We start from the raw sequence: 27,782 nt of genomic DNA, 5'->3' as shown, positions 1-27,782 counted from the left end.
GAACCATCATTCTCCTTGATCCGTTCGGAGAGGTGCTTTAACTCAGTCAGTCCAGTGTTTGTCCAAATCGAATCACATTTGTCACTTCTGAAGAGGATACAGGGGAAACAGAGAAGTGCATTGGCTACTCTACAACCTGCCAGCCACGTCTTACGGTTGAACCAGCTCCGACAAAAACTCCGTTTGTAAGATTTACCTTTCACCTTAATTTGCTGGGAAATGTTGATTTCAGGCTTGTCGGATCCCAGCTCCATAACTAGATTTTTTTCCTCCGTCTCGCAAAAGGGTACGTTAATAAAAAAAATTGTCGAATTTCGTGGAAGCTGCTGTTGAATTCCGGTTGACACCAACATCGCCACCATCTCTCTTCGTCGTCACGTGTATTTTTGTTTCCTCTGTGGCGTAGAACAGAGTCTGGGATTCGCACTACGAAAAAAACGTTTCTTTTTCATCACTAAATATACCTCTGACAGACGCAGTAACTTCCCGCGGACTCTAGCGAGAGTGACATGCTTTTAAAGGTGAGTTTAAATGCTGTTTTTCAAATATTCTCACAGATGAGGTTTAGACCGACAGTGGCTTTATGAATTATCCCGTGAAGACGCTCACAGAACTGATAAACTCGCAGCCATAATAAAAGCTAAATCGTAAATAATGCGACTAAATTAATCTAACAGCAAAATAGGTGTATAAACATCTCATCCCCCACAAACTACTCAGACTAGAACAGGGAGATTTTTATTTATTCATGCTTTTATTAACCTCCACCTTCCAGTTAGCGATATAAAGTAACGTAAGCCTAGTTTCACAGGCATCATGTTGATACATTTAACACTTTTGCAGCTCTGCTGTTCCGCTTTATTTTAACTTTTTTAAAATCATTTTTTCCCTTTCACATTTCCAGAAAATCTTCCAGGAATATTCGAGGGCGAGAAAGTTGCCACATGTCCACATGACTGGGCTCCGCGTGTTTTATATATGTTCAGATGTGTTTCTCGGTTTCTGTAGTCTGCGGCTGTCCCATTATTTTGAGGCATGTTTCCGCTTCACTGTTTTGGCCATTTGTGTTAAGCCTTGTGCTGGAGCGTGTTATGAAAGTGCAGTGTTATTGATGGGTTGATTATTTATTCTAGAAAACGGTTCCACTGGATTTGATATTTATGACTAAGTCTGCTTCTTGAAAAAAAAAAGGAAAAGTCATGGCCAGTTTCTGAACTATCACTCATGGTGTCAGTAAGCCTTTTCACACATGACTTTCAACTACAGGAGCGATGTGCTTTCTTGCTTGTCTCAGCTAAACGTAGGTGCAATGAGAAGTTGAGGTTAACGGCAGTTAAAAGTAGTGCGAGGGAGGTGGCTGAAAACCGCAGTTGAAAGTACCTCTGGGGGAGGCAGTTACAGAGATGAGATACAGTAATATGCTGTTGAAAATCAGTTGATCTGAGTCAACAGATCATTTTAGTGCACATGAAGCTTGTCTTTTAAATTCTAAAGATTTTGATTAACCCATTTGTGCCCAGGTTTTTTTCGGAGTTGTAAGGCATATCATTTTAATCAGTGTCAGTTACCACGAGGACTCTGGACACAGGGTCGTTTGGATTCCTAGATGGTTTCATTATTAAAAATTATTAAATTGGTGGCGGCTGTAGCTCAGGAGGAAGAGCAGTCGCCCACCTCTGGCTTCCCCAGGCTACATGTCGAAGCGTCCTCGACAACTGAACCCCACGTTGCCTCCCAGTGTATCACTGGGGTATGAATGTGTGTATGAATTATTAGAAAAGCACGTCTTAAGATACTTAACTACGTATGAGTGTGTGTGATTGGGGTGAATGCGGCATGTAGTGAAGCGCTTTGAGTGGCCAGTTAGACTAGAAAAGCGCTATACAAGTACAAGTCCATTTACCATTAAATAGCACTGCAAGGCAGGACGATCTCCCGGATGGAAATGGAGCAATGGAAAACCTAAGCGCTCTCCTTAGTAACTATGGCGGAGGAGGAGCGCAGCCATGAAAGTTACAAAACATAGATCTCTCCACACTGGGAGGTAAACAGAAAAGCTGTTTTTTTTTCATTTTTTCATTGGAAGCTCAAGAACAAGCTGGAGAAATCGTTTATTAAAAAAGTATTTATTAGTGGTCACAAGTAAAGTATATTGCAGCGCTGGAGTGCCAGAGCTCCCGCAGGAAATCCGTCAGGCCGAGGCCCGATATCCGGAAACATGTTATATTTATGTTCAGCTTTATCTCACAGAAGTTGTTTTCACACTTGTTGTGTTCTTTGGATGTGATAAACAATGTGTGTGTATGTGTGAGTGCTGTTTTAGGTGTGGATCTAATGTACCAGACCTATCTGCCCTAATAGAGATATTTTGTCTGACCCAGTTGTTTATGTCCTTCTAAGGTCTTGGACCATTTAAGGTCATCTGTTGTGCAGTATGAGCAAAGTGGAAAAGTACCAGCTAGGAACATAGGTTATTTAGTAAAATACAGAATATGAATTTATAATGTCTAAGATCAAAGCCAATTATAACAACTCCCCCTTTTGACATGATTTAATCATGTCAACTAAATGAGGTAGGACCGTTATATTCTGTATTGTGTCACACCTGTTAGCGGCAGCCAACTTAGCAGGTCCCCAAACTGCAAGTGGCCAACTACCTTGAGGTGCAGCACAACCAGACAGGAGATTCTTGTTATCCCCCTTTTGATATAACTTCATTATGTGAGCTGTTATGTGTAAGCTGTTCTTCTTTGCGATTATCAGCAGCAAGCAAGTTTTCATTGCATATGCATGTGTAAAATAATTGTAATGCGTTAGCTAAACCTTTCTGTATCAGGAGTGTTTATCATGATGCTGGGAACAGAACCTCTTTCCCAGAATAGTTCAACCTTCATTACTCAACTGATCATAACTCTGCAATGAGCACATTTCTTAAAAGCTATAAGTATCACGCCTGTACGTGTATGCAAGGAATAAATCAATCATTGTTTCAATATGTCTTAAAATGAGTGTGTGTATGTGGCCCCTAACCCAATCTCTGTGTAGAATCTTAGTTCATTTTGGCCCAAAACTATATGTGGTTTAAGCAGTGGCAAGACCCTGCTCACCCATAAGTACCATTACAACACATAACAATAATTAACTAAGCTACAACAATTCATAAAATATTGAAACTCAAAAAGTGCTTAAGGCAATTAACATCACCATCAGGATCGTCCACTGTTCGCAGCGAATAGGAGCGAAAAACCTGATGGCTGATATCCGGGAAAATTCTCCTATGGCCCCATTCCCCCTTGGCGACCGACCACTTAATTACCTTTCAGTGCCTACGGTCCCGCTCCGAACAGCCGATTCACACCAATGGCAATGGACGTATGTATGAATTCCTATGATTAGTAATTGGTCTACTTAAAATCATTAAACTAAAGAGGAACATCACAAAACACAAAATAATACAGTACAGACATTTAAACATGATGTGAATATGAAGATATGACCCTGTTGAGAACAGATGAGTAATGATAGTGTAAAAACTGACAATTTCTTTTGAGTGAAAATTTTATGATAACATTGTGCAGAGTGGTGCAGTGCAATAAAATAAAATAAAATAAAATAAAATAAAATAAAATAAAATAAAATAAAATAAAAATAAATGAAAAACAAAACAACTGATTGATAGAAACCATGTTTTAGGACAGTATGTCCTGCTGCAGGACAGAAATGTTTGTGGTTAGATTTAATTTTGGGAGCAGCACCACATCAAGAAAGCAGCCATTTCTTCTCAATGAGTAACTGATTAACCTTTTTGGGATAAATATTGTCTGTCCTCTTAATTCGGCTCAGAGTGTTTTTGATAAAATTTCAGCATGATCTGCTTAATTCTCACTTGTTACTTTATACTAAATTCTATTTAATTCTTACCAGTGGCTGTGTTTCGTGATGCTGAGCCATCCACAGACAGTTCAGGATCAGCATTAATTTTTAATTATTTTTTTTTTCCATTTGAATTAGAAACACTTCATGTGGTACCAACGGTGTGACATCAGAGTTTCTTATAACATCACATGATACAATAACATATTTCCATACAAATTAGAATCAAAGACAAAGGTTTATTCTATTTTTCTATTTGTCTTAATTCCTCATTTATTTATTTTTTAGATGAGCCATGTGGCCTTGTGCTGCTAACTTTTTCCTTAGCAGTGCCACAGCATTGTGCTTGTGTTGTTAGACATCAGATCTTTGGTTGGTTATTGATCACTGTTACCTTGCATGCATGCTTTGACCTAAGGGCCCAGATTCTTGATATTATTTTGTAATATTTTTCTTTGCTTGTAGCAGTTTTGGAATGTTAGCTAAATTGTTCAGGATCCTTCTTATTTTTTCTTGACATGAATTAGACCTTTAATCGTGCAGTTCAAAGCTCTGTGCTTTACCTTACTTAGAGCAGCTCTGCCTCAGTTTATTATGTTTTACTTAATCTTTACTTCTTTCTTCCAGTATGTGTGGATGTATGTGGGTGTGTGTGTGCGTATAGATGTGCGTGTGTGTGTCTGTATGTGGCCTTGGATTTCACTGTTTTGTTTTATTTTCTTCTATCTTGTGAAGCACTTTGTGTTACATTTTCTTGTATGAAAAGTGTTATGAAAATAAAGTTTGATTGATTGATTGATTGATTAAGTGCACCAGATTAAACAACTTGGGTCATCTCCCGTGTAATTTCTCGAATGGACCAGAGCACATGATTAAAACTGTTCTCACAGAACATTTTATTCATCCCATTCATATCCTTTTCTTTCGACCAACATGTCATGACTGAGCACAGATTGGATTGTACATATTGTTTCTCAATAAATTGCAATTGAAGTGGATTGTTGCCATTTTTCAGAGATCTTTTAGTCACCTGGTGTGGAGTGGTGGGAAGAGAGGGTGTGTCCAGATTATTGTTGTAGTTCTTTGTCACTTGAGCTTTTAATGTCTGACTTGCACACCGGAGAGGTGTGAAAATTAGTTATTGTAACCATTATTGTTTCTGCTACTGCGGTTCTACAGTCTAGTCTCCACAGTAGTGTTTTCCTTTGGTTTCATTGTCAGTGGTCCGTTCAGTCTCTGATAGAGTTTTAGTCCCCATGGTCTAGTCTTTGTCAGTAGGTGAGGTTCCTAAGTCAGTCTGGACCTCAGTTAATGTTCTTTCGGCAGGATCTTGAGCCTGAGTACAGTGATCCTTGTGGATCCAGTTACTCAGTCTATTCTCGGTCAACCATACCTTTACACAATGTGTTGCAGCTTCTGCGTCCTGTCCATAGAGGAGAGGACCAGTTAAGTTTGTTCACATTCCTGGTCCTGTTCCTTGGTGAGTATTTATGTAACCTGTTGAGATATCCTCATCACCGTGTTATTCAGTTGTTTCACATTCACACAAGTTTCCATACTGTAGTACAACAAGGGGTGAGCCTGTTGGTGCAGTTGTAAATGGACAGGGTGTGTCCTCCCTGTCATGACCTCATGTGGGACAACATGACAACATTCATGGTGGCATTTGGAGTAAATCTTAGGCTAACACAATACGTAGAGCTTCAGCCCAGGTTAACTGTGTGTCTGCACAGACTTCTGTTCGGCCTTTTTGATGGTTCTATTTGCTCTTTTCACTAGTCCTTGTAAAGCTGGGTGAGAGACTGCACCGAGCTTATGTGTAATTCCAAACATCTTTTCTACTTCTCTTAGTTCTTCATTAGAAAAGTGAGTGAGTACCATTGTCTGATCTTATCACTTCTGGTACCCCAAATCTTGGAATAATTTCTCTTGTAAGCCATTTAATGACTTCTTTTCCTTTTTCGGTTTTAGTAGGTGTGGCTTCTACCCATCTAAAAAAGGGAGCTACACACACTAGAAGAAATAGTTTACCTTCAGTCCTGTTCGCTGCTCCCATGTCAGTAAACTCAATTACTATCTGTTTCCAAGGGGCATCAGGTACTGGGAAACTACCTAGTCCTGCTTTGAGATTGAACAGCTTGCAAATTTCACAAGATTGCACAAGATATTTTATTGTGTCTTTTAGGTGTGGATGCCACCAGTGTTGTGAAATTAGCGCTGTTACTTTTGAGCTAGTACAGTGTGCTCTACTGTGTGCTTCTTGACATAGCAAATTTAGTAGTCCAGTTGGAGCTACTATTTTGCCTTCATGATTCCTCCAGAGTCCTGTGGAATCCTTTTTTATTTTTTTCGTTCCATGCTGGCTTTTCAGATGGTGCCGCTGCTTCGTGAAGTTCTTTAATGTTTTCTAAACATAATTCTCGTTGTGATTTTTCCTCCAATGTTTTCTGAGACATCTGGTTAAATGCAATATACCCTGCTTTTGTTTTTGCTGCCTTATCTGCCGCACTGTTGCCTCTCGCTACTCTCCCATCTCCCTTTTGATGTCCTCTGCACTTGACTATAGCAACTTGTTTTGGTTCAAGTATGGCATAATATAGTTCGAGTAATTGATTCAAGTGTTTAACCGGGGTGCCTGCTGAGGTCACAAAGCCTTTCCTTTTCCAGTGACACATGTCTGGTATAGAGGCATGTCTTTAACTGTAAACTCTGTTTTTGTTTTTATTTCACTAATTTATTCAATGTTTATTGTTAGATTAATTAATATTTATCTGCAGAGTTAGAATTTGCTAATAGTATTAATATATTGTTCAGCTGTATAGCTCTCTAGTTGCTGTGTCTGTTTTTAAATGTGCCATGAAAACAAACCTTGACTTGACTTGTTATGAGTCAGACTTACTGCAGCGCAGCTGTCTTTAAATTTCTTCTTTAAGAAACTCATTGGTGATATCTGACTCTCGTTGTGCCTTTTATTGCCGTGTTTTTGTTAATTTCCTAATAATCTAACTCACTTTAAACCTTTCTGTAAAGCACTTTGCTGCTCTGTTAAGATAACAGATCCATTAATTCATAGATCTGCTGCAGTTAAATAGTTAAATGGTTTAATGAGATCAAATATAAATACTGATGATGAATATTAACTCAGAATTGGTGAAAATAAGCAGAGGAGAAGTATTTAGATCAGCTAAATTAAAAGTCCCGTTACTGTGATCTCTAACACAATAAAGGTTAACCTTTTAATGCTTTAAGATGGTAAACTGTCTGACACCTATCTGTCTGACCTTGCTGTTAAATCCTGATATTTTCTAATATGTCATATGGTCTGACTGTCCGGTCTCAGACCTGCTTCAGGTGGAAATAATAGTCTCAATTTGTAGAACATCTTTTGTTCAGGCAGTTTTTCAATTAAAGGATCAAAGATTTAAATGCTGTGTTTGTTTGTCTGACTTTAACTTTTTAAGAGAGCTGTTAAATCCTAATTCAACAACAAACTGGTTCTAATGTTTAGTTTTAAACAGTCTGTTCTTCCTGGATTTATTTTGGATTTTTTTTTTTTTTACACATTTGGATTTATTTTGGACATTGTATTGCTTCTTATCTCTTCACTGTGATACTTGGATGGAAAAGCGGTTTTCAGATTGTCCATTCAATGTGGTATTTCTCCCATTCAAATTTATTTAAAAATAAATGATTGAATTGATGATAAATGCTCTAGTAAAAACTTCCATTATCATTGTAAATTTTTCGACTAAATAACTATATGTAACTCTGGTACTTTTTAAGTACAGGCCAATGACCAATCAGAATCTGTCCTCACTCTCAGGGCTGAATGGGGGAAGAAGGAAGCAGGGTTGGGATGAGATAATCTTAGGGTGAGAGCATTTATGACAAAGCTAAGGATATCTAACCTTGTCTTTTCCAATTACACATGTCCACATGTACAGCCTAAGCTGTTTATGCTGAATCTGTATAAATGGTCAGTTTTTTCTTTTGCTAAATGGCAGGCTTCTGTCATTGAGCGTGATGCTAGGAAGATGTGTCTTATCTTCTAGTGTAGTAGGATGTGTCCCTGGAAAAGATGACGTTGTGTCTGGCACATGCTGTGGTAGTGGTGCAGAGGACTGCGTCTGAATACAGAATTTAACTTCTCCTAAAAATGCTGACAGTCTGCAAGAAATGTTCTTTCTTTTTTTCGTCTTTATCTGCCCTTGCTTTCTGGAATAAACCTGCCTCCTTTAGCTTTGCTGTTGCTTGATTCCTACTGCCTGTAGCTTGTTTTGAAAACATAAAGAAATCACTCCGTTGCGGAGGAGCACTTTCACACCCTCCAAACATTCCTTTCCCTTGCATTTCTCTCGTCCAGTTTACAGATCTATCTGTCCCTCCTTTTTCATCTTCTCTAGGAACCTTTTTTATCCATCTAGTCAAGGTGTTAAACAATACCGACCCCACTGAGCCGGGTTTACCTGTTTTCCACTTATCAACTATGATTTGTGACATGTTTAAATGTTTACACGTGTTAATCAGAATGGGTGAATGGCGCAATGCCCGAGTGTTGGACCCGACCAAGAAGCTTCTACACAGAATCTTTTACTTTGTGCGCTTGATCGCTGGGGGTTCTCCCGTTTTAATTCACCAATCTCTGTAACACCCTAGCTAAAGTTGTATTCCAATGCCCCCCTTTTACAGAACCACTTGAGATCTGTGTCAGTGTAGGAATTCTCGATCAGTCTCGACTGCTCGATACACTTCCACTAACACAGTAAAATATCAACCAAGTAGCAAACCACCCCACATTTTCATGAAAAATAATAAAACTTAGCCCTGTGTCCTTATGCAGAGATAAACCCATAGTGTATCATCTATGCACAACAACCCCAGAACCACCGCCGATTGCGGAGAAAAAAAAACAAAAAAAAAACAGACACACCGCCGATCGCGGATTTTACAGTCCAACCACTAAACGTGAAGTAATACAGACCCACCGCCGATTGCAGATAAAGGTCCAAGCGCCCTTGTGCGCAGAAATTACTCACACAGTCTATAGTGACGTAATACAGACCCACCGCCGATTGCAGATAAAGGTCCAAGCGCCCTTGTGCGCAGAAATTACTCACACAGTCTATAGTGACGTAATACAGACCCACCGCCGATGGCAGATAAAGGTCCAAGTGCCTCTTGCACAGAAATTACTCACATCCGGTCGTGCAGTAATACCGAGATTACTCACACCGCGATAGCGGACTAATAGACCCCGCCCATTGGCATCTAATTCCTATTCAGTTTAGAAGACAGAGATGAATTTATGTTACCTTAATTTATGTCTTTTATTTGGCCAAATTGTACTAAACTAGGACACATATGACTCTCCCTATGTGAGACTATGTGTTTATACTTTACATGTGACCACCTAGTAAACCTGTAGACACAAATTTTGTGCTTTTGATTTAGTGATCGGAGGACATCCTAATTCAGACAATTTAGTTTAGAATGACCAATGTGCAGAAATTTCACATATCCTGATACAAGAGGTTTTCTGCTCACCTTGTGTTTTAGGCGCCTTGAATTGTCTAAAGAAGAGTCCCCTCCAACCAGCTCCGGAAGTCCTCGATCGGACACGATTTTTTCATTGGAAGCTCAAGAACAAGCTGGAGAAATCGTTTATTAAAAAAGTATTTATTAGTGGTCACAAGTAAAGTATATTGCAGCGCTGGACTCGGAGTGCCAGAGCTCCCGCAGGAAATCCGTCAGGCCGAGGCCCGATATCCGGAAACATGTTATATTTATATTCAGCTTTATCTCACAGAAGTTGTTTTCACACTTGTCAGAGTATAATTGGCCAGTTTTGGGTGACTTGCTCAGGCCAGCTGCTGTCCTTGTTGTGTTCTTTGGATGTTATAAACAATGTGTGTGTGTGTGTGTGTGTGAGTGCTGTTTTAGGCGTGGATCTAATGTACCAGACCTATCTGCCCTAATAGAGATATTTTGTCTGACCCAGTTGTTTATGTCCTTCTAAGGTCTTGGACCATTTAAGGTCATCTGTTGTGTAGTATGAGCAAAGTGGAAAAGTACCAGCTAGGAACATAGGTTATTTAGGAAAATACAGAATATGAATTTATAATGTCTAAGATCAAAGCCAATTATAACAAAGCTATGAACAGTTTTACAAAACAAAGACACGCTCTCCTAACGAGGCGGATTGAAACAAAAGACGCAGTCTTTACAAAACAGAGGCACTATGAAACTTTACCGATAAACTTAAAACTCTCCTTTAACGGAGGCAAGTATGAATGGTTACAACAAAAATCACTCATTTTTTCCTCACGGAGGAAAAAACAAAGCTAATAAATAAACAAAGGGATAAGGGATAAGAATAATTTACAGAACAAGGTAGCACTGCAGGTGGATCGCTCACTGCAGGCACGTGGAACTGTGGATCGAGGTACAAGACAAATGGCTGGTAATGGAGCTCATGGGGAGAGACAACATACTGGCACAATACAAGGGAAACGCAGACTATTTGAACACATGGGGGACCAAGGGGAACAGGTGGAAACACTTGGGAATCAGGGAAGATAATGAGACGCTTGACACGGGAGGAAGGACAAGATACCTGAAACGAGAGGAGAAGGTCAGTGCTTTCAAAATAAAACAGGAAATGACTCCACATGTAGTGGCACATCACACTTTCCACACACAAATGATGTGCAGTGTTGCTGACATCCTAATGGTCTGACCAGAGAAGACTGTGTTGTATGCACTGGTCAACAGAATACCAGAGAATGTCAGAAGTTCATCCTCTGTCAGGTTGAGTGTTTTCCCTTTTTGTTCAGCATGGCGACCGGACATTTCCAGTGTGGCATCTCTGAGGGACTTGGGATAGAATGTGAGGAAGATATCCACTGGATCATCTGATGTGAAGCCAGGATCATGTTCTTTGGGGACATAGCGAGGGATCTGATCTTTTTTGTTGGCTTGTGGTGGTGGCTTGATTTATTTTTATTTTTTTAATTTCCTGTCTTGGTTCTTGGTTTTGTGGAGCATGGACCCAGTGATCTGACTGGTCACCTTTTTATTTGTGCCACTGACCTTTCTAGTCTCTGTCTGACTCACTGAGGATAAGCACCCAGGATCATCATCGGGGGGATTTGGCAGTTGCATGTCTGAATTAGGTAGAAAGCCTTCACATTTCAGTAATCTCGATGGGAGGCGGTTATGGTCACCAGTGGCTTCATCATCAGATTGGTCACTGTCACAGTCTGTGTCATGTGCATGTATTTCTGACTATCAAAGTCCTATAGACAGAGGCCTTGAATACCTGTGAATTTATTTAGCTTGGAAGAGTATTCTAAGAGGACTAAAATGAGCCATTGTACATCATTCTACAATTTTAAATAAGTAAATTAGGTGCAATCCTACAGACAGTGTTTTCCTTTAGTTAGCAACAAGCTAAAATTACGTCTTTCCAAGAGGATTTGAATCCGGCATGTCTTCAGCCGGAAAGAGTAGGAAGTAGATGATGTCATGCGATAGGAAAACGATTTTTTATAAGTCCAAACCTTTGTCTAAGTTGTCTACTAGCATATAAGTGGAAAACGTTGCATTAGTTCCTTTGAGATTTTTTATTGTGAGTCGAAAATGACAGTGATACACTTCGGTAACAGTTGTTGCCAGTGGGGCAAAATATATCCTCAAGTGACACTTTAAGTGTAGAAGTGTACAGTGTAGAACACTAGTTAGGCAGGAAATTCCTGTTACACCAGCTCATGATTACTACTCCAAAGCCAATGAATGCTTTTTACCCTTCACAAAGGGAAAAAATTTTTTTTTTGCATTTATTAGTTTTCTAGAAGGAAATGTCACGGTTCGTTGGAGAGGTAGGACCCAGATGCAGTTCTTTAAAGTAAAACTTGATTTATTTACAAAAAGGGGACAAGGAGCAAGAACAAAAAGCGCAGCAGAGCCGGATCAAAAATACTTAACTACGAAACAAAACGAGACTATGAACAAACAAAGGAACATGACTAAACAAGACTATGATGCAAAACGAGACTTATCTGTGTGGCAAGGCATGAAGTGAGGTAAGGATTCTGCAGTCACTGAAAGGAAACCAGAAGACTAAATACTGTGGAGGGAGTGATCAGTGAATGAGGTGCAGCTGTGAACAATGAGCCAGGTGACTTGAGTGAACCGAGGTGGCAGGGGAAAAACATGGCTAGAACATAACATGATTAAACAAACTGTGACATAACATAAACTTATAGAGCAGACTGTGACAGGAAACATAATCAGAATCAATGTCTTACTCACAAATGGTTGAGGTGAAAATGGTAAAATGATGAACATTTGAAAAAGTAATGGCATAACATGTACTTATTTTTTACCTAAACTGGGTGGTACCAAATGGTAGAGAAGGAGATTAGAGGGTAAAACTAGCTTGTAGCACTGAAATCCCCTTTCAGTTTGACTTCATCTTGACAAGAAAGGAATATATAATTGAATTATATCAGAAATGGATGGATGGATGGGGTTTTCATCTGTAATCCCTCCTTTTGATGTGAAGCCAATAATTGTGACCTGGTTCTGACAGTTTCCTTTATAATTTCCTTATATCCCTTTTAACCAAAACAGTTCCAGTGCTAGAGCCAGTTGTGAGTTGGTTATTTGAATAACCATACAAGAGCTGATTTGGCTTTCCAAAGACTGAGAGCCACCACACTTGAAACTCTCTTCCAGTACACATCTGAACCTATCTAATGATAGTATTATGAAATTATGTGAATGATTAGTAATTAGTTCAATTAAGTGTATGTAATCTAAGTGACACACTAAGTCTAAGTCTTTGTAAAATTGAATGGGAATTGGACAACATTTCTCTCTCAAATGGCCAGCAACTGGTTTCTCCATTTCCCAGACATTTATGGATTCTTGTTAAGAGACAATGCTACATTTACCAGGAATGTGAACCAATGGATTCTTGAAAGCTCTAGAAAGACCTAATCATAAAAAATCTCCACAATAAGCCTCTGGACAACATGGAAGCATCATAGAGGATAAATAGGCACATGCCTCATGAGTGGGGCCCAGAGGGGAATTGGAAGCAACAGCAGAGGAGCTAAACACCGACTACTGACCAATAACACTATCAGTTCAAACAATTCTTGTTCAGAAAAAATCTGGGCAATGCCTGGACTTCCTACAAGAAAGCCTATAACTCCACACCCCACACATGGACCCTACAATTCTTGAGATTCTGTAACATTAACAGGACACCCAGACAACTCAGTGGAACTATGTAAGATAATGCTTGAGGGTATTTCAAAGTCCAATGCACAAGGTAACATCAAGTGTGGTATCTGTCAAGGAGATGCTCTGTCTCTGCTACTGTTCTGCATAGGCCTGAACCCCCTCAGCTAGATTATGTCAAAGAGTGGCTATACATACTGGTTCCAAATTTTAGCAATCACCAGCTGCTTCTCCACATGGATGACATCATTCTGTATGCCAGGACTGAGCAAAAAGGCTGGTCTGAAAGACATCATGGAGGCACTAACCATGCCATAACCAAGTGGTGTGAATAATGTACAGGAACTTCTGCAGGACTTATGAGCAGGAAGTCCCAAAGTCAAAGTTGAATACACCTCCAAGGCTGGTGAAGAATCACAGAAACAAGTTCCTGTGGGAAATTCCAGATCGAGATTGATTAACTGGTGATGGTTAACCACCCAGACATTGGTGGTCAGCAGACTGCAGAGGAAGGCAGTAGCGATAGATTTAGCCATCCCAAGTTAAAGCAACAACAAAAAGAAGGAATATGAGAAGCTTGAAAAATACCAAGAACTGAATGAGGAAATTGAAAAGATATGGAGAGCAAAGGAAAACATTGATGAAAGTGGTTATCTGAGTAGTCAGAGCTGTGATGCCCAAACTGGGAAAGTGGCTTCAACAGTTCCCAGAAACATCATAGGTCTCTGTCAAGCAGAGCACAGTCTGAGGGACAGCAAAGATAATGCATAGAACCTTCTCGCACCCAGGCCTCTGGGGTGCACCAAGCTTGAAAGTGCGTCCATCTACAAGAGGGCAGAGTTTGGAGTTGTTATATATGTTGTAACACTGTTAAACCAACTTTAAACTTTGCCACTTCACTTGAGTTGAACCTGAACTTTTTTTTCACTTTGATCTTGTGTTTCACATTTAGGTCAAATGACTGCTCAGGGAACAAAGGTGGTGCTGTCACTGGAAGCTGAGGCAGTGGACTTGCTCAAAGAAGGAGTCAATTTCAAGAAAAACCCAGAGGATGGTAATTGTTACATCATCTACAAGAGTAATGGTGGCTTCAAAGCATGTAAGAATCAATGCAAACATCAAGGGGGGTTATTCATCAAAGACATCGAGGACTTGGGTGGCAGGTGAGGCTAGTCTGCCAGAATGAACACCAGTTGTGTCACTAAAACTTTTAGCTACAACTAACAGGCTACTTTGTTCTTACAGGACTGTCAAATGCACTAAACATAATTGGAAGTTAAATGTGTCAACAATGAAATATGTGAACCCACCTGACAGCTTCTTGCAAGACGAGCTTGGTAAGTTGTGTTACAAGATTTTACCTGTAGCTCAAATTTGTGCTCCAGGTGTTTCAGATGTTTTTTCATAGGCCTGGAGCATTTGTTACAGAAAACCTGCATGGCAAACGTGAAAATACAGAATCCAGCACATTTTGGACGTTGACTTTGTCACAGCCACAGCTGCTACTCCACGACCTGCTTAGTGTTTGTTTTATTTTCCTGGTTTTCCATCTACCAGCAGGAGGAGGGGATGCCATGCAGCCCTGACACACCAGTTTTCTATAGTCTTTAAATTATCTTATGTATAAATACTTGGTTTTCCTCCCCATTCTTTGCCAGATAGTCCGCATTATCAGCTTGCATATGGTTGCTACAGATGGAGGCTTTCATTTCCTGTAGCTCAAACCATAACAGAGGGAAAACTACAAGAATAGTTAAAACTGTCAGACATTGTGCCTCGTAGACCACATATGCCAGGCTGTCTAAATGGGTGCCAGGGTCGGCCTCTAACTCTGTCAATTTTGAAACAAGTAATTTAGTAAAGCTTAATCATGTTTCTCTTGGCGTCTTCACCCTCTATACATATATATATACGTATATACAGGACATGATCAATTCAAGATTTTGCTGCTAAAGGTAGTTTAATCATGGGGTGGACATAATGAATAATTAATTACATGGTGTAATTTGTCGTGCTTTGTTGTTTATCTGATTTATCTAATATTAAGATGTGAGAGGACCAGATTTTTCTTTATTATTCTTATACAGACAAGCTAAGAAATAAAATACAGTATCCTGTCTTTTATCACATCACTGTAAATGTCAAGGAAATAAAAGAACTTAAAACTCACAAATATCTCACTCAGATTTAAAATGTACTGTACAAGTCAGGGCGTGAATAGGATCAGCAAGGGTGTGTTGAAAAGTAAACAAGTTGAACTTGTTCGGCATCGGTCCCCCCTACAGTAAATAATTTAATTTGCACCTGTCTGCAAACCTTCTTTAGTTCCTCTACAAGACAAAACAGATAAGGATATGGCAGAGTGAGAAAGATGTTTTAGTGAAGTAATGATGTAGAAGTACAAATGCAGATGAGCAACTATACACAAAAATGTGTTTATTACGACAATAAGCTTCTGGTTGTGTTAGAAGTATATTAAGTCTTGATTCTTGTAAAAACACTTTAATTTTTTTGGGTATGTCTTACCCTTTTTAAGCAGGCTGTGACAAATGAAAAACCAAATATGAATACGCACTATGTATTATTTGTTAAACATGTCAGCAATTTAACCAACTTGCTAAATTTGAGTTCTTTCTCTCTCTCTCACACACACATACACGTACAGAGGTAGAGGTCACGGATGATGGCAGGCTTCAGCTGGTGGAACTGAGCCCGGTTGACCCCTGGCTGGCTGCCCCGAGAGAGCCTCTGGAGCTCCAGGAAGGAGAAGTAAAAGTCTGTATTTCCTTACTGCACTTTGAAAAAGAACTGTTGTTATGTTTGAAAATAGAAAAAAACATTTGAAAACAGTAAATACTTGACTGAAAATGTTCAGTCGTGTGTTTTATAATCCTTTAAAGATTAAGAAATAAGGCTTGGAAACAGTTTGCTTTACATTCTTTTTAGACAAAACCTTGAAGTTACACTGATGTCTGCTCTCTGTGTGCATTATATCAGTAAAGCAGGGATCCCCAACCACCTGGACATGAACTGTCCCTAGGCTGCGAAGCTTTTAATATCAGGCCATAAATGGACCTGCAAAAAGGCAACAAAAAAAAAGAAAGTAAAATGCAAATATAACACCAAACACTAATCGTTTGCAATGACAATGAACACAGGATATTGGGCCAAATAGAAGTCAAACACATAGCTGCAGGATTCCTAATGAACTGTCGTGACAGTGAGTGGAAAAGGACAAATTTGACATGTCCCAGATATTAGCTTGGAGTTTGGGCAAGACGGTCAGACTGTCCTAATCCAGGCTATTGTCACCTGCTTCACTGGAACATGTCACGAATGTTGCTCATCATATTATCCCTCGATTGGGCAGTTTAGTTGCATAGAAACAAGACTTTTTTTTTATTAATGTGATCATTAATGTGACGATAACATATACTATGCGTTATATCTCTAATAAGTGTGTCAACAGTTGACAATATACTACTGTGGTTGAGAAATAGCTTTGGTTAATGACCCTACATTAAACACACACACACAAGAAAAGAGAGTTTTGCCAGTATGACAGATGATTCACTATGGAAATAGATTGATGACCTCTGCTTTATTGGATTGTATATTTGGATTTGACAGTAATGACAATAACCACAATTCTCTTACATTTTGTGAACACTTCTTGAAAGTGAACATTTTCTAAATAAAGGTTAATGCTGTCAGATCTGTTTGCCATAGCAAAAGAACCATAATGGCAAAAATGTGACTTCTGTGACCAGTAACCTGGAAAAGCTAAACTCCCCTTTCAGATAACGTACATCACCCATGCCTGCATGGAGCTTCAGCTCGGACAGAAACGGTTCATGTTTGATCCTTGGTTGATGGGTCCTGCATTTGCCAGAGGCTGGTGGCTTCTCCATGAGCCACCAGAAGACTGCCTAGACAGACTGTGTGCAGCAGATCTCATCTACATCAGCCATATGCACTCTGACCACCTCAGGTAAACTCTTACACTGTTGTTACATACACTATGTTATGAAATGATGCCATAAATGTAGCCTTATACTGGAGGAGGGAAAGAAATGCACACACTGGTGTGAAGTCAGTAAGCTGGAAGGCTTTAACCAACTGCCATATAAACTGAAAAATCTAGATTCAAAGTAGTTAGACTTGAGGCTGCATGATGAAATATGAAACTTACAAGGAGTACTGTTTACACTGGATGTAAAATTAGTATATTCCCACAAGTGCAAGATGAGTCATCAATATTTTCCATTGATTTCCAAGAAATGAGAAAATAAGAAACTATTAAGAATGCTTGAAAAAAAATCAATGGTCATCGTTGAGCTAGATACTTATGTAGAGGCGACGTGTAGTGAAAGAATGAAGAAAAGGATTATTCTCCATTTGTTCATCTGGAGCCATGCCTCATGAGGGATAAAATGATGAAACACTGTCTGAATAAAGTATATCCGTAATGTGCTGCAGCTTGACAGCACTCAACAACAGCTTCACCCACAAGCAGCCAAACGACCTGCCGATGACACTGTTGTGAAAGCATCAGAGAATAGCCAGGTCGCTGAAAATAAGACCATTCGCAGAACCACCATCCCATGATACTCAAGCCTGCAGTTTCCCGCTCTAATTAATTTCATTGGCTTGTGAAATGTTTTCTTCTTTTTGTTAGGATTTAATTTGACGGGCATTCAATCACAGTAGAGCTGTCTCTTTAATCATTTTTCATTTTCACAGCCAAATTATGCTGTTGAGGGTTTGTGATTCAGTTGCCTACAGTTTTAACACAAGATGAAATTCAAAAGTTGTCAGTGAAGAAAAGACAATGTAATATTGGTTGACCTGTCTTGTATCACCTCCAGTTACCCAACTCTGAAAGTCTTGTCAGAGAGGAGGCCAGATGTCCCCATATATGTCGGTGATACATCCAGACCAGTCTTTTGGTTAGTGGTTCCATTACACTAAATCTATCAATGTTAAATATCTTAATTTTGAATGAAGATAAGCTACATTTATTCACATCAACCTCTTTCTTCTATGTTGTAACAGGTATTTGGAGCAAAGCCAGGTCAAGTTGACCAATATCCATGTCACTTCTTTTGGTGTATGGCAAAACGTAAGTTTCTCATGTTTCTCGTATCAAGTCAAAGTACAATATTGATAATACAAAATAACTGAGAAGAATTCCACCCTTAGATAAAAACTGTTCCTGTGATACAATATAAATTATTCATATCACCACAGATTGATGAACACCTGAGATTCATGATTCTGATGGATGGTGTACATCCTGAAATGGACACCTGCATCATTGTTGACTATAAGGGTACAAACGTGGAATTATTTTTTATATTTAGATTGATGTATTTAGAATTGGAGTGAAAAATGAATATACCATGGTTAAATATTTAGAATCCCTCTCAATTGCAGGTCACATGATCCTCAACACTGTGGACTGCACCAGGCCAAATGGGGGCAGATTACCACAGAACGTGGACTTGATGATGAGCGACTTTGCTGGTGGAGCATCTGGATTCCCCATGACCTTCTATGGAGGGAAATACAGTGGTGAGATTTACTACACTCACACCTCAATGCACAGTACAGTATAGTTTTAACATTTTACATGCATCACAACTGCTCTCAAACACTTCGATTACATAGTAGTGAATGTCGTTTCTGTCTGCAATTGTAAAATGAATTGCAGTGTGTTTGCAGCATCGAGTGGTGCAGCATTTAGGCTATCCCTAAACTATATGGAAACTGAATAGTAGAGTTTTTAATGGTGAAATTATGAACATCTTGTCTGGTGTAACACTGTTGACTGAAGGAAAGCCAATTAAACACTTCTTATTTTTAGTCACATGTTCACCTTCAGCTTTTAATCATTTGTCTGGTTGAATTGGCTAAAATATTTATAATCACACCCTGTATCAATCAGATCTATCAAATCAAATCATATTTTATTTATATGGCACCTTTCATACTTTAAAAGCAACACAAAGTACCTCACAGAGGCTAAAAAAAACAATGACAGAACATACCAACCCACCCACCCCCATAAATACCCAGAGAGACACGGAGACAAACAGACACACACACACACACGCACACAAACACACAGGAGCAGAGGCATCAACTATGAAAGCTGAAGCCGTGCCTCCTGGTGACATCCCTGAGGGGAAGCATGTAAAGATTAAAAAGAATTGGACCTAAAATTGACCCCTGGGGAACCCCACACTTGATCTCGTGGGTTACTGAGGAACATGTATCCATACTTACAAAGACGTATCGACCTGTGAGGTAGACAGCAAACCAGTTAAAAACAGTACCAGTGAGGTCGAGCTGGTCCTCTTTTGTGGGTCAGCTGTGCTACATGTTGTTTAAAATCCAAGCAGTTTAAGAGGTTTAAAAATTCTCTGGATACTGGGTCCGAGGTGTTGTCAACGTGTAGATTAAAATCACCAGTTATTCAAATCCTGTTGTAGGTGGTGTGAATGATTGATAGGAAATCAGAGAATTCACTGATATAAGAAATGGAATACTGGGGTGGTCTGTAAACCGTTATGCAAAGAATAGGAGGGATGCTAAAAATAAAGTTATGATGCTCAAATGATGATCGGGGGATTTGCTTTGCTTAAATGTCTATATTTAAGCAAGTTTGATATGGATGCTTTAAATTTACTAAACAGAGAAAATTAGCACATGGTCGTGAATCAATAAAAGCGCTAATGAGACTTTTGCAGTTGATTTACGAACACAGCCAGCTCAGTTTAAAAAACTATTTTTCCAGAGGAAAGTTTTTAAAAGAGCAGTAAAGACTAACTACACTCCTGAATATTATGCTCTAAAAGGGGGCTTCAATTAGATTCAAATTAACAGGGCCAGAATCAGTAGTAAATGAAGAAAGTAAGTTTTTTTAATAGCAAAATGGGATTCATATCAGATAGTATAATCAATGTAGATTTGGAAAATTTAAACAAAGTGCGCCTAAGAATGATCCTTAGGAGGTATTTTAGTGAACTCTCTGGTGCAAGAAAAACTTTAACTGTCTGTGTTATATAAGTGAACACTTCTAAGAAGACACATAAAAACAATTTTAACAAAGTGAAAAGATTATTGTTGAGCACCACACTGCTGGCATGACACATGGTGTTTCACTGTTTTTGCAGATTCGTGGAAGGCAGAATTCATTAAGACCGAAAGGAAGAAGCTACTCAATTACAAATCGCTGCTGGTTAAATCCCTGCAACCAAGGATCTACTGCCCATTTGCTGGCTATTTTGTGGAGGCTCATCCCTCAGACAAGTTGGGTTTGGTCAGGGTTTGTGCAATGTCAGTCTCTGATAAATTAAAGCCAAAAAAGGGGGCTAAATGGCCTTCACAACTCAAATTCCTACAAACTGGAATGCTGTTCTCATAAACATTTTATTCAAACATCACATGTTCATATTGAGTCATTTTGCTCCCCGTTACTGCTAATGAGAGCAGGATAGAGAGAAAAAAATATAATATTTAATACTCTCATATCCCAGAGTGCCCTTTGAATAAAGGGTTGGAGCAGTATTACTTTAGTGTCAAATTGGAGAGCTAGGATGGAGGGTATCTGTCCTGCTTGTGAGTTATCTCTCACCAGAGAAGACAGCTTTGCTTTGTCCCTGTCGATGATTGTAGTGCTCAGTGAGAAAAACTTAGCACCTCTTACTGTTTGGTCATCACATTGTGAGTGTAACATTCACTTTTGGTGGACCGTTCTCTTTTAATTTAGTGGTAAAGGGCCAGTGGATTCCCACCGGTAGCTAACTTCAGCCAGCAGAGGACTCACTGCCCCAACATTTTGAGACAATACATTAAAATTAATTAATTTACCAAATATCCCTTCTCTTACAGTTTCACAGAATCTGATTAAATGCCATCACAGTCACAAACAGAACACAACAACTCTGCTATCTTAACAACGAGGGGGAAACACGCCAACTTGTTTTTCCTACTAGCTTCTACCAACTTCTCCTGCAGCATGCCTTAGATCCACCTACCACGTAATCAGGAATGGTTCCAGCATTGTTGTGCAGAGAAGAGTTCGCTGAACTTGTATTTTTGAGAATGAAGATGATGATTCAAGCGGTAATCATTCACCATAGTGTTGATGACTGTTTTTGCATTTGTGATGTCTTGTATCTCATTAAAAATACCACATGGTTATGCAAAAAACTAAATTTTTAGCCGAGGGGGACTTTAAGAGTAACTTTGTCACCTAAACAATGATTTATAAACTAGCTCATTCTTCTTATGTCCTTCTGAAAGTGTCTATTTGTCTTTGTTTCTTCTACCTGTGTGTTTGTAAAGGTACATTAAGGATACAAATATAAAAAACCGAGCAGAGGACCTCAATGCGCTCATCAACAAGGTTGCACCAGACATTAGGACATGGACGCCCAAGCCAGGAGCTGTGCTAGACCTTGGCCTTGCTCTGAAAGACCCAACTAACAGGTTGACAACAGCTCACAAATGCTTGTTTATTTTTCATGATTACCAAAATTGGGAGGGAAAAAACTTATCAATACAACAGGTGAAGACACTAAAGACACTTTTGTTTTGGATGGCCTGTTCGGCTTTGGAGTTTTCCACTTTGGCAGTGGGGGACGAATCAGGAAGTAACTCACAGAAAGGTATCTTTCAAATCCACAGTAAAAGGCAAATGCTGAGATTAAATGACAGCCGAGATGAACAAGAGGGTGAACCAGACTGGTGTACATTAAGAAAAGTGATTACAAATAAAAGCAGTGTGTGAAGCTCACTGAAGTCAACACAGGTATACCGTTTAGGCTGAGAGTGTTTAGACACATATTTTTTGTTCTTCAGGTGTGCTGTGCTTCAGTACATTTACACTGAAATCAAATAATGTATTCTGCACTGAATTACCAAAACTCAGAAAATTGGAGACAACAACTTGTGGATTTTAAAGGAAACACTTCCCTGTTGATCTCGCAAATGTTCGTTGCAGGCACACCCAGCTCTTGCTTGTTGTGAAAGGCAGTTGTGAAAAGCAGTTGCTTTGCCTCTTTTTTTTTTTTTCAAAACTTCTCCTCATTCCATTCATGAGATCAATTTGATAAACGCTACTTATTTACATTGCGTTCATATTTCCTTAAACCTGGCATCTATCTTATCAGATATTTGCATGTTATAATTCAATGTACCAGACTGCAAAGACATTTTTATTTCACCGCCAACAATTTCTCCTCTTCTTTGATTAGATCAAAGAGTTAAACTTTTATGGTTTTCATGTATAACCAGCACATTTTTTCTTTTTGTTCTGAGCTGAAATACAAAAGCTTAACTATGACAAAACAAAAACCTGACTAGGACTGTGGAAAACATGAGAACAAACGTGATAAGCCCAAACCTGACTAGACATAGGCAACTGTGGCATTGATGATGGTGAGGATCTGGCAATGGAACATGGAAAAACCTGGAGACTAAATACTAAAGACTAAGGACAGGTGATGTGAGTGAACTTGATAGCAGGGTAAGGGAAACATGGCAAAACTAAAGACTAAACCAGGAACTTAAACTATAACAAACTAACAAACATGACAGATCTAAAAGGAACACAGCAACAAATAAATGCCCTATTTTGTGACAAAAAGGTTAGAATTTTTTTTTTTTCTTGAAACTTTCCACCATTTGCTTATTTGCTTACAATATTATCATAATTCAGTGTATTGCCACCAGGCTTTTATTAAAATCTGGACCAACATCTAAGATTGTGGTCACAAGATTCAAAGTAAGAATGGGAGGGGCTGGGAGACAGTACTGCATTTTAGGTGCTATACTTGAGGGAAAAACCTACATTCGCAAAGAAGGCACCTTAAATCTTGTGTTCAAAGCATGTTGTTCAAGCAGGTAAACAACTCACAGATGACAATTATCTAAATGACCCATATACACAAGTGACCCTAATGACTTTTCAAGTGTGAATGCAGCTTATTAGCCCAAAATTCCCCCCAACAGGTGGCCCTGAATCGACACCTGGTGGCATTTGCAAAATGTTTTGAACACATCAAACGTTGTGGAAATGGAGACAAATTGTGCCCCCTTTGGCAAACAATACTTGTAGCTGTGTTTTCAATTACTTCCGAGCCCCTACATTTGTCTCACTCAACATTCTGTCATTAAAAAACGCAAACTGTCTCAAAGCAAAGTGGAGACACTGCAGCATCCATTATTTTATTTAAAATTGAAGCAAAACCCTGATGAACAAAAATGCGTACAAACTGCTAGACCAATTATATTTTCATGTAATCATTAGAGAAAAGAAATGACCTCTGTCAGAAAGCACTGACGTGCAGCGACTTAAGTACTTAATTTAGTGTAAGATCATTTAACTTTGTTAGTGTCCTGTAATTATTACCAATGTAGTTCAGTCTATTACAATCCAGATTGTAATAAACTGAAATTAGCAGCTAAGAAGGGAAATCTTAAGAACTCTCAGTTTAATATATCCTTTACTACTTTCTTTACCCTGACCAATCACAGTGAGGCTATTACTGACCCCCCAGCCAATGCAAAAATCTACAAGGACACCTGGGAGTTTGACTTGTATGTGGATGAACTGAACAGTGCCATCAGCTGTGAGATATTCAAACATCAAACCTGGATCCAGTTTTATTACACCTGGACAGGTTTTAAAAACTACAACCTTGTGGTGCGGGTAAATATACTTGACAGGCAACGTTATCTGTTCTGCATTAACTCTTTGCTCTTTCTTGGAATAAACTTACATAACAGCATAACTTCTCATTTTGTGGCATATACTTTGTTTTAGTTTTTCTTTTTTAGTATTTCAAGAAACTGTGGTGCTGTATAATGGGCACTATCTATGGCGCTATACCCTTAATCTAATCTGTTCCTTGCTGTAAAATATAAACAGATTAAAAGATAGGAGCTTAAAAGAGAAGTTTGTGGGTTTTTTTAAACTTGGACCTTATTTCTGGCATAAAATATGTTCATCTACTCACCGATAACAGTTTGGTGAAAGTTGACGTCCTTTGGAAGATATTTAGATAACGAGAGTGAACAGGGCATAGACAATACAGCCTCTAAATAAGGCATTATCTGTCTTTATTTCACCAATACTTTAAGCCGAATGAATGAATGAACACGTATTATTACACTGTTAGCTCATAGCTGCCATGTTGTTGTTATCCGGGGCCATCGGGGGGGCTTTCTACACTTCATTGACGCGTGTCGCTGCTGCACAGCTCATTCACTCCGGTAAAGACGTCCATCGTACTCAAAGTTTAGCTCAAGATCAGAACAGCATTTATGAGGGTATGGAGTGAGAAAAAAAACTAAGCTAAAATGCAGAAGCCGTTTGTAAAAAACCTAAGTCCACCCCACAATTCAATAGTAGTAGAACCCCTTTAACAGTAGTAACTTGAGGTGATCATTTTCTGTTTTTAGAGAGAAGAGGCTTTCTCCTTCAAGACATCCAAATAAGCCATACTTGTCTGGTCTTTTTCTAATTGTACTGCCATGAACTTTAACATTTAACATGGTAACTGAGGACTATAGATGAGATGTAGCTGAGTCTGAGTTTCTCTAAGCCTTGCCCAGTCTGACCTTGGTGTGAACTTGCTGGGACATCCAGTCCTGGGAATATATGCAACTGTCTGTAATATTTTTCCACTCATGAATAATCTTGGATGGACTCCAACTTCTTTCCCCCTTGGCACTGTGTTAACACACACCTGCATGCTCCAGATCTGCAAACTGATAAAACTTCTTCTTTTATAGGGGTACTCACACTTGTTGATGATCATTTGATAAAGTGTATTTTCTTAGCTGGCCCTGGCTGCTACTTACCCTCTTAATTCCTGTGGAAGCAGGAAGGACGTTTGTAGTTCTTTTTTTACACACGGCTTCTGTGTTTTTACTTAGACATGGCATACTACACCGTATAATATGTTGTTGTTTATTTAATGTTTAATGCCTGGTCTTGGCCAGGACCAGATTATGATCATTTGTATTCCCTTGATACATTGAACTTTTAGATTTAACAAAGGTGTGCTTATTTTTCTACCATGAATGTATTTATCAAATATCTGTCATGCTTGAGGCAGGGATGGACTGTGAGACAGCAGTAGAATAAACAGATTATTTTTTGTTATATTTTTTAATCCAGGTCAGACAGGTTGAGGCTAGGTCCAGGCAATCCAGGTCAGACAGGCAAGGGAAAGGATCCAGGCAATCCTAGGGGTGCTACTTATGGAACAAGGAGAGGCGCTGTGTTGGAGGAAGCCCGATCCTTAGCAGGAGCTGGGAATCAAGGTGATTAGGATCAGGTGTACAGGTGGTTACGTCTCCTCAGCAGGTGTGACAATTTCAGCTCAACAGAAACATTCTGAACAGTCATAGGTCATAGCATACAACATTTATATTTTAAAAAGATAGTGCTCTGCTTTGTTTCCTCTTCTACACGTTTCCTTCCTTCTCGCTTTGGCTGCTTTAACTCTATAGCCTGACTTTTTGTTTTTTTAACCTTTTAACGGTACTATTAACGGACCTTCATATAGGTGATTGAAACAGATGACAACTTTGAACCCCTAACTGATGGCTATGATTACCTGGTGGACTTTTTGGACCTGTCCTTCCCCACCACGAGGCCCAACAGAGAGCATTCCTACCTGGAGGTGAGTCACTGTGGAGCACTTAGCTGGAACTGCAGGTATTTCCACTTCATCACCTTGAAGTCAAACAGTATATTCAAAGATTTGGGTTAAACAGGAATGGTAAAATACTTTTTTAAAAAATAACATTAAAGATTGTATTTGAAAAGTACTAGCATTGAAGTTTACAATCTTCAAAGGTGAAAAAATGTTGAGTTACCCACAAGCTCAACTTTTGCACAATGAACAAAGTCTGTCGACCCAACCCAGACTTGTGACTAAATGTGTGGTAGTCACAAAAAATGCTTAATCTATTTATTTGTTTCCACAAAAATACAAAATAACTACAAAATACAGGAGCATAGTGTCAAGCAATAAAGTCTACACAGTTGATGGTCAAGCTGAAGAAACGAATTACTAGTAAAGATTAGACATTGAAAACTACTTATTTAAGGTTTGGAAAACATGACTGATCATATAACTGATCCAGTAATAACGTCTTGCATCAAAATGTTATTTTCCTGTATTACTTGCAGCCCCTAGTTCTATTAAACTTTACACAACTAAAGTTTTACACTGCTGTGCTTTTAAGAGTCAATTAATATTTTTTGAGTATTCCCCTTGATGGGGGAAAAAAATTCAAGCTGCATTGGTATGAAATCAACTACTGTAGGCCTAAAGGCTTCTTTAAATATAAATCTACTGATGGTTTGGCAGCTGGTTAAACAACAAATTTACAGGACATCAGTTTGAAGTCCTTTTGACAAAAGGTGCCCACTTTGAGTAAATCATAGAAACATGGAATCTCTCTTGCTTAAAAATTCTCTTTCAAAGAGAAGTAACCCTGACGTTTCTTGATCTCCTTTAAGATTAAAAACCGGGTTGGGGTAATGAGGTACGTGGTGCTGCACGGCCGCCTTTGGGACGACCTGTACATTGGCTTTCAGAACCACATCAGCCGAGACCCGGATGTCTACCACCACAAGTACACACACACTTCATAGATAGTATTAACAGAATGCAGTATTGAATGATGGCAGCACAGTTAACAGAAACATCTGTGTAGCTTTGATTAGTTGCTCTGCACCTGTCTTGTAAATGTCCAAAAATGTCTCCTGTCTGCCCTTCAGGTTTTGGAATCACTTCCAGACAGAGCTACCACTTTGCAAACCAGACTGGGACCAGTTTCTGCGGCAGGTGACCTTCATCCAGGAGACAAACATGGCATTTGATGAGATTGGAATACTGACCTTATGTGCAGTGTTATAGATATGCAGTGCAGGTTTATAGAGATGAAATAACCCATTTCCTGGTTAACTGTCTAAATCTGTTTACAAAATCTGCGAGGTATTAAGATTAAACTGGTTTTACTTATGTAATCTACCCCACTAAACAATAACTCTGTATAAATGTCTTCGCAGTAGTGAGCAAGATGGTGCTGCCATAGCTGACAGCAATACATCAGCACACTGAAGACTGATTAATATTTTCATCAAATTAACTTAGTTGCTTTCAAATTAACTAAATAACTGTTCTAATACACAATCAATACAACACTTTTTTTAGTGTACAATCCACACTCTCTGAGATACAAAACAGAATGGTAATAAGTTTTGTTTTTCATGCTTTCTATTCTATTAGATGTTTTGCTTGATACTCTAAGTTATGTACATCAGATGGATATAATGAAATTTATTGTGTTGGTGAAAGGATGTTTTGGGAAAAGGTGGACCTGATTGATGCTGCAGGATCTCGGAAGTGTCAGTCTTGTGATATATGGTATCAGTGGGTTCAGAGAAAACATATGACATGTCAATACGTTTGGACTTTCCTTAGAGAAACCATATGAAGAAAATAACACCTAAAGACAGACGTGCTGTTTTGCACGTACCTTTAATAGGACTTGGATTCTTTGTTTGAGGTCTTACCTCTGATGCGTGCAAGCTGTATGACCCGGTGTACACCGTATTAAAGAATATTCTCTAT

General features: G+C 39.0%; 1 protein-coding gene across 1 annotated transcript; it reads left to right on the top strand.

Moving 5' to 3' along the window:
* The first annotated feature begins 407 nt into the window (after window positions 1–407).
* cmah (cytidine monophospho-N-acetylneuraminic acid hydroxylase) lies at window positions 408–27,774 on the top strand. The gene is made up of 15 exons (XM_072377567.1): window positions 408–521; window positions 14,072–14,282; window positions 14,365–14,456; window positions 15,785–15,894; window positions 16,920–17,110; window positions 17,988–18,068; window positions 18,175–18,241; window positions 18,370–18,451; window positions 18,556–18,693; window positions 20,298–20,433; window positions 21,472–21,615; window positions 23,665–23,839; window positions 25,704–25,820; window positions 26,666–26,781; window positions 26,927–27,774. Exons 2-15 carry the CDS (start codon window positions 14,077–14,079, stop codon window positions 27,063–27,065), a joined length of 1,794 nt encoding a protein of 597 aa, XP_072233668.1. The 5' UTR covers window positions 408–521; window positions 14,072–14,076; the 3' UTR covers window positions 27,066–27,774.
* Window positions 27,775–27,782: the final 8 nt, after the last annotated feature.

Source organism: Leuresthes tenuis, unplaced genomic scaffold (assembly GCF_036924035.1).
Source record: "Leuresthes tenuis unplaced genomic scaffold, fLeuTen1.0.hap1 SCAF_23, whole genome shotgun sequence".
NCBI lineage: Eukaryota > Metazoa > Chordata > Actinopteri > Atheriniformes > Atherinopsidae > Leuresthes > Leuresthes tenuis.
The sequence above is the reverse complement of the archived record's forward strand: the minus strand, read 5'-3'. Positions and strand labels throughout refer to the sequence as shown.

What these genes read in the sequence shown, in the direction of transcription:
- cmah (XM_072377567.1), top strand. Translation starts at nt 14,077, where the DNA reads ATGACTGCTCAGGGAACAAAGGTGGTGCTGTCACTGGAAGCTGAGGCA. An exon ending in ATGCACTCTGACCACCTCAG is followed by an intron (nt 17,111 to 17,987) that starts GTAAACTCTTAC and finishes TATCACCTCCAG; the next exon opens with TTACCCAACTCTGAAAGTCT. An exon ending in CTATGGAGGGAAATACAGTG is followed by an intron (nt 18,694 to 20,297) that starts GTGAGATTTACT and finishes CTGTTTTTGCAG; the next exon opens with ATTCGTGGAAGGCAGAATTC.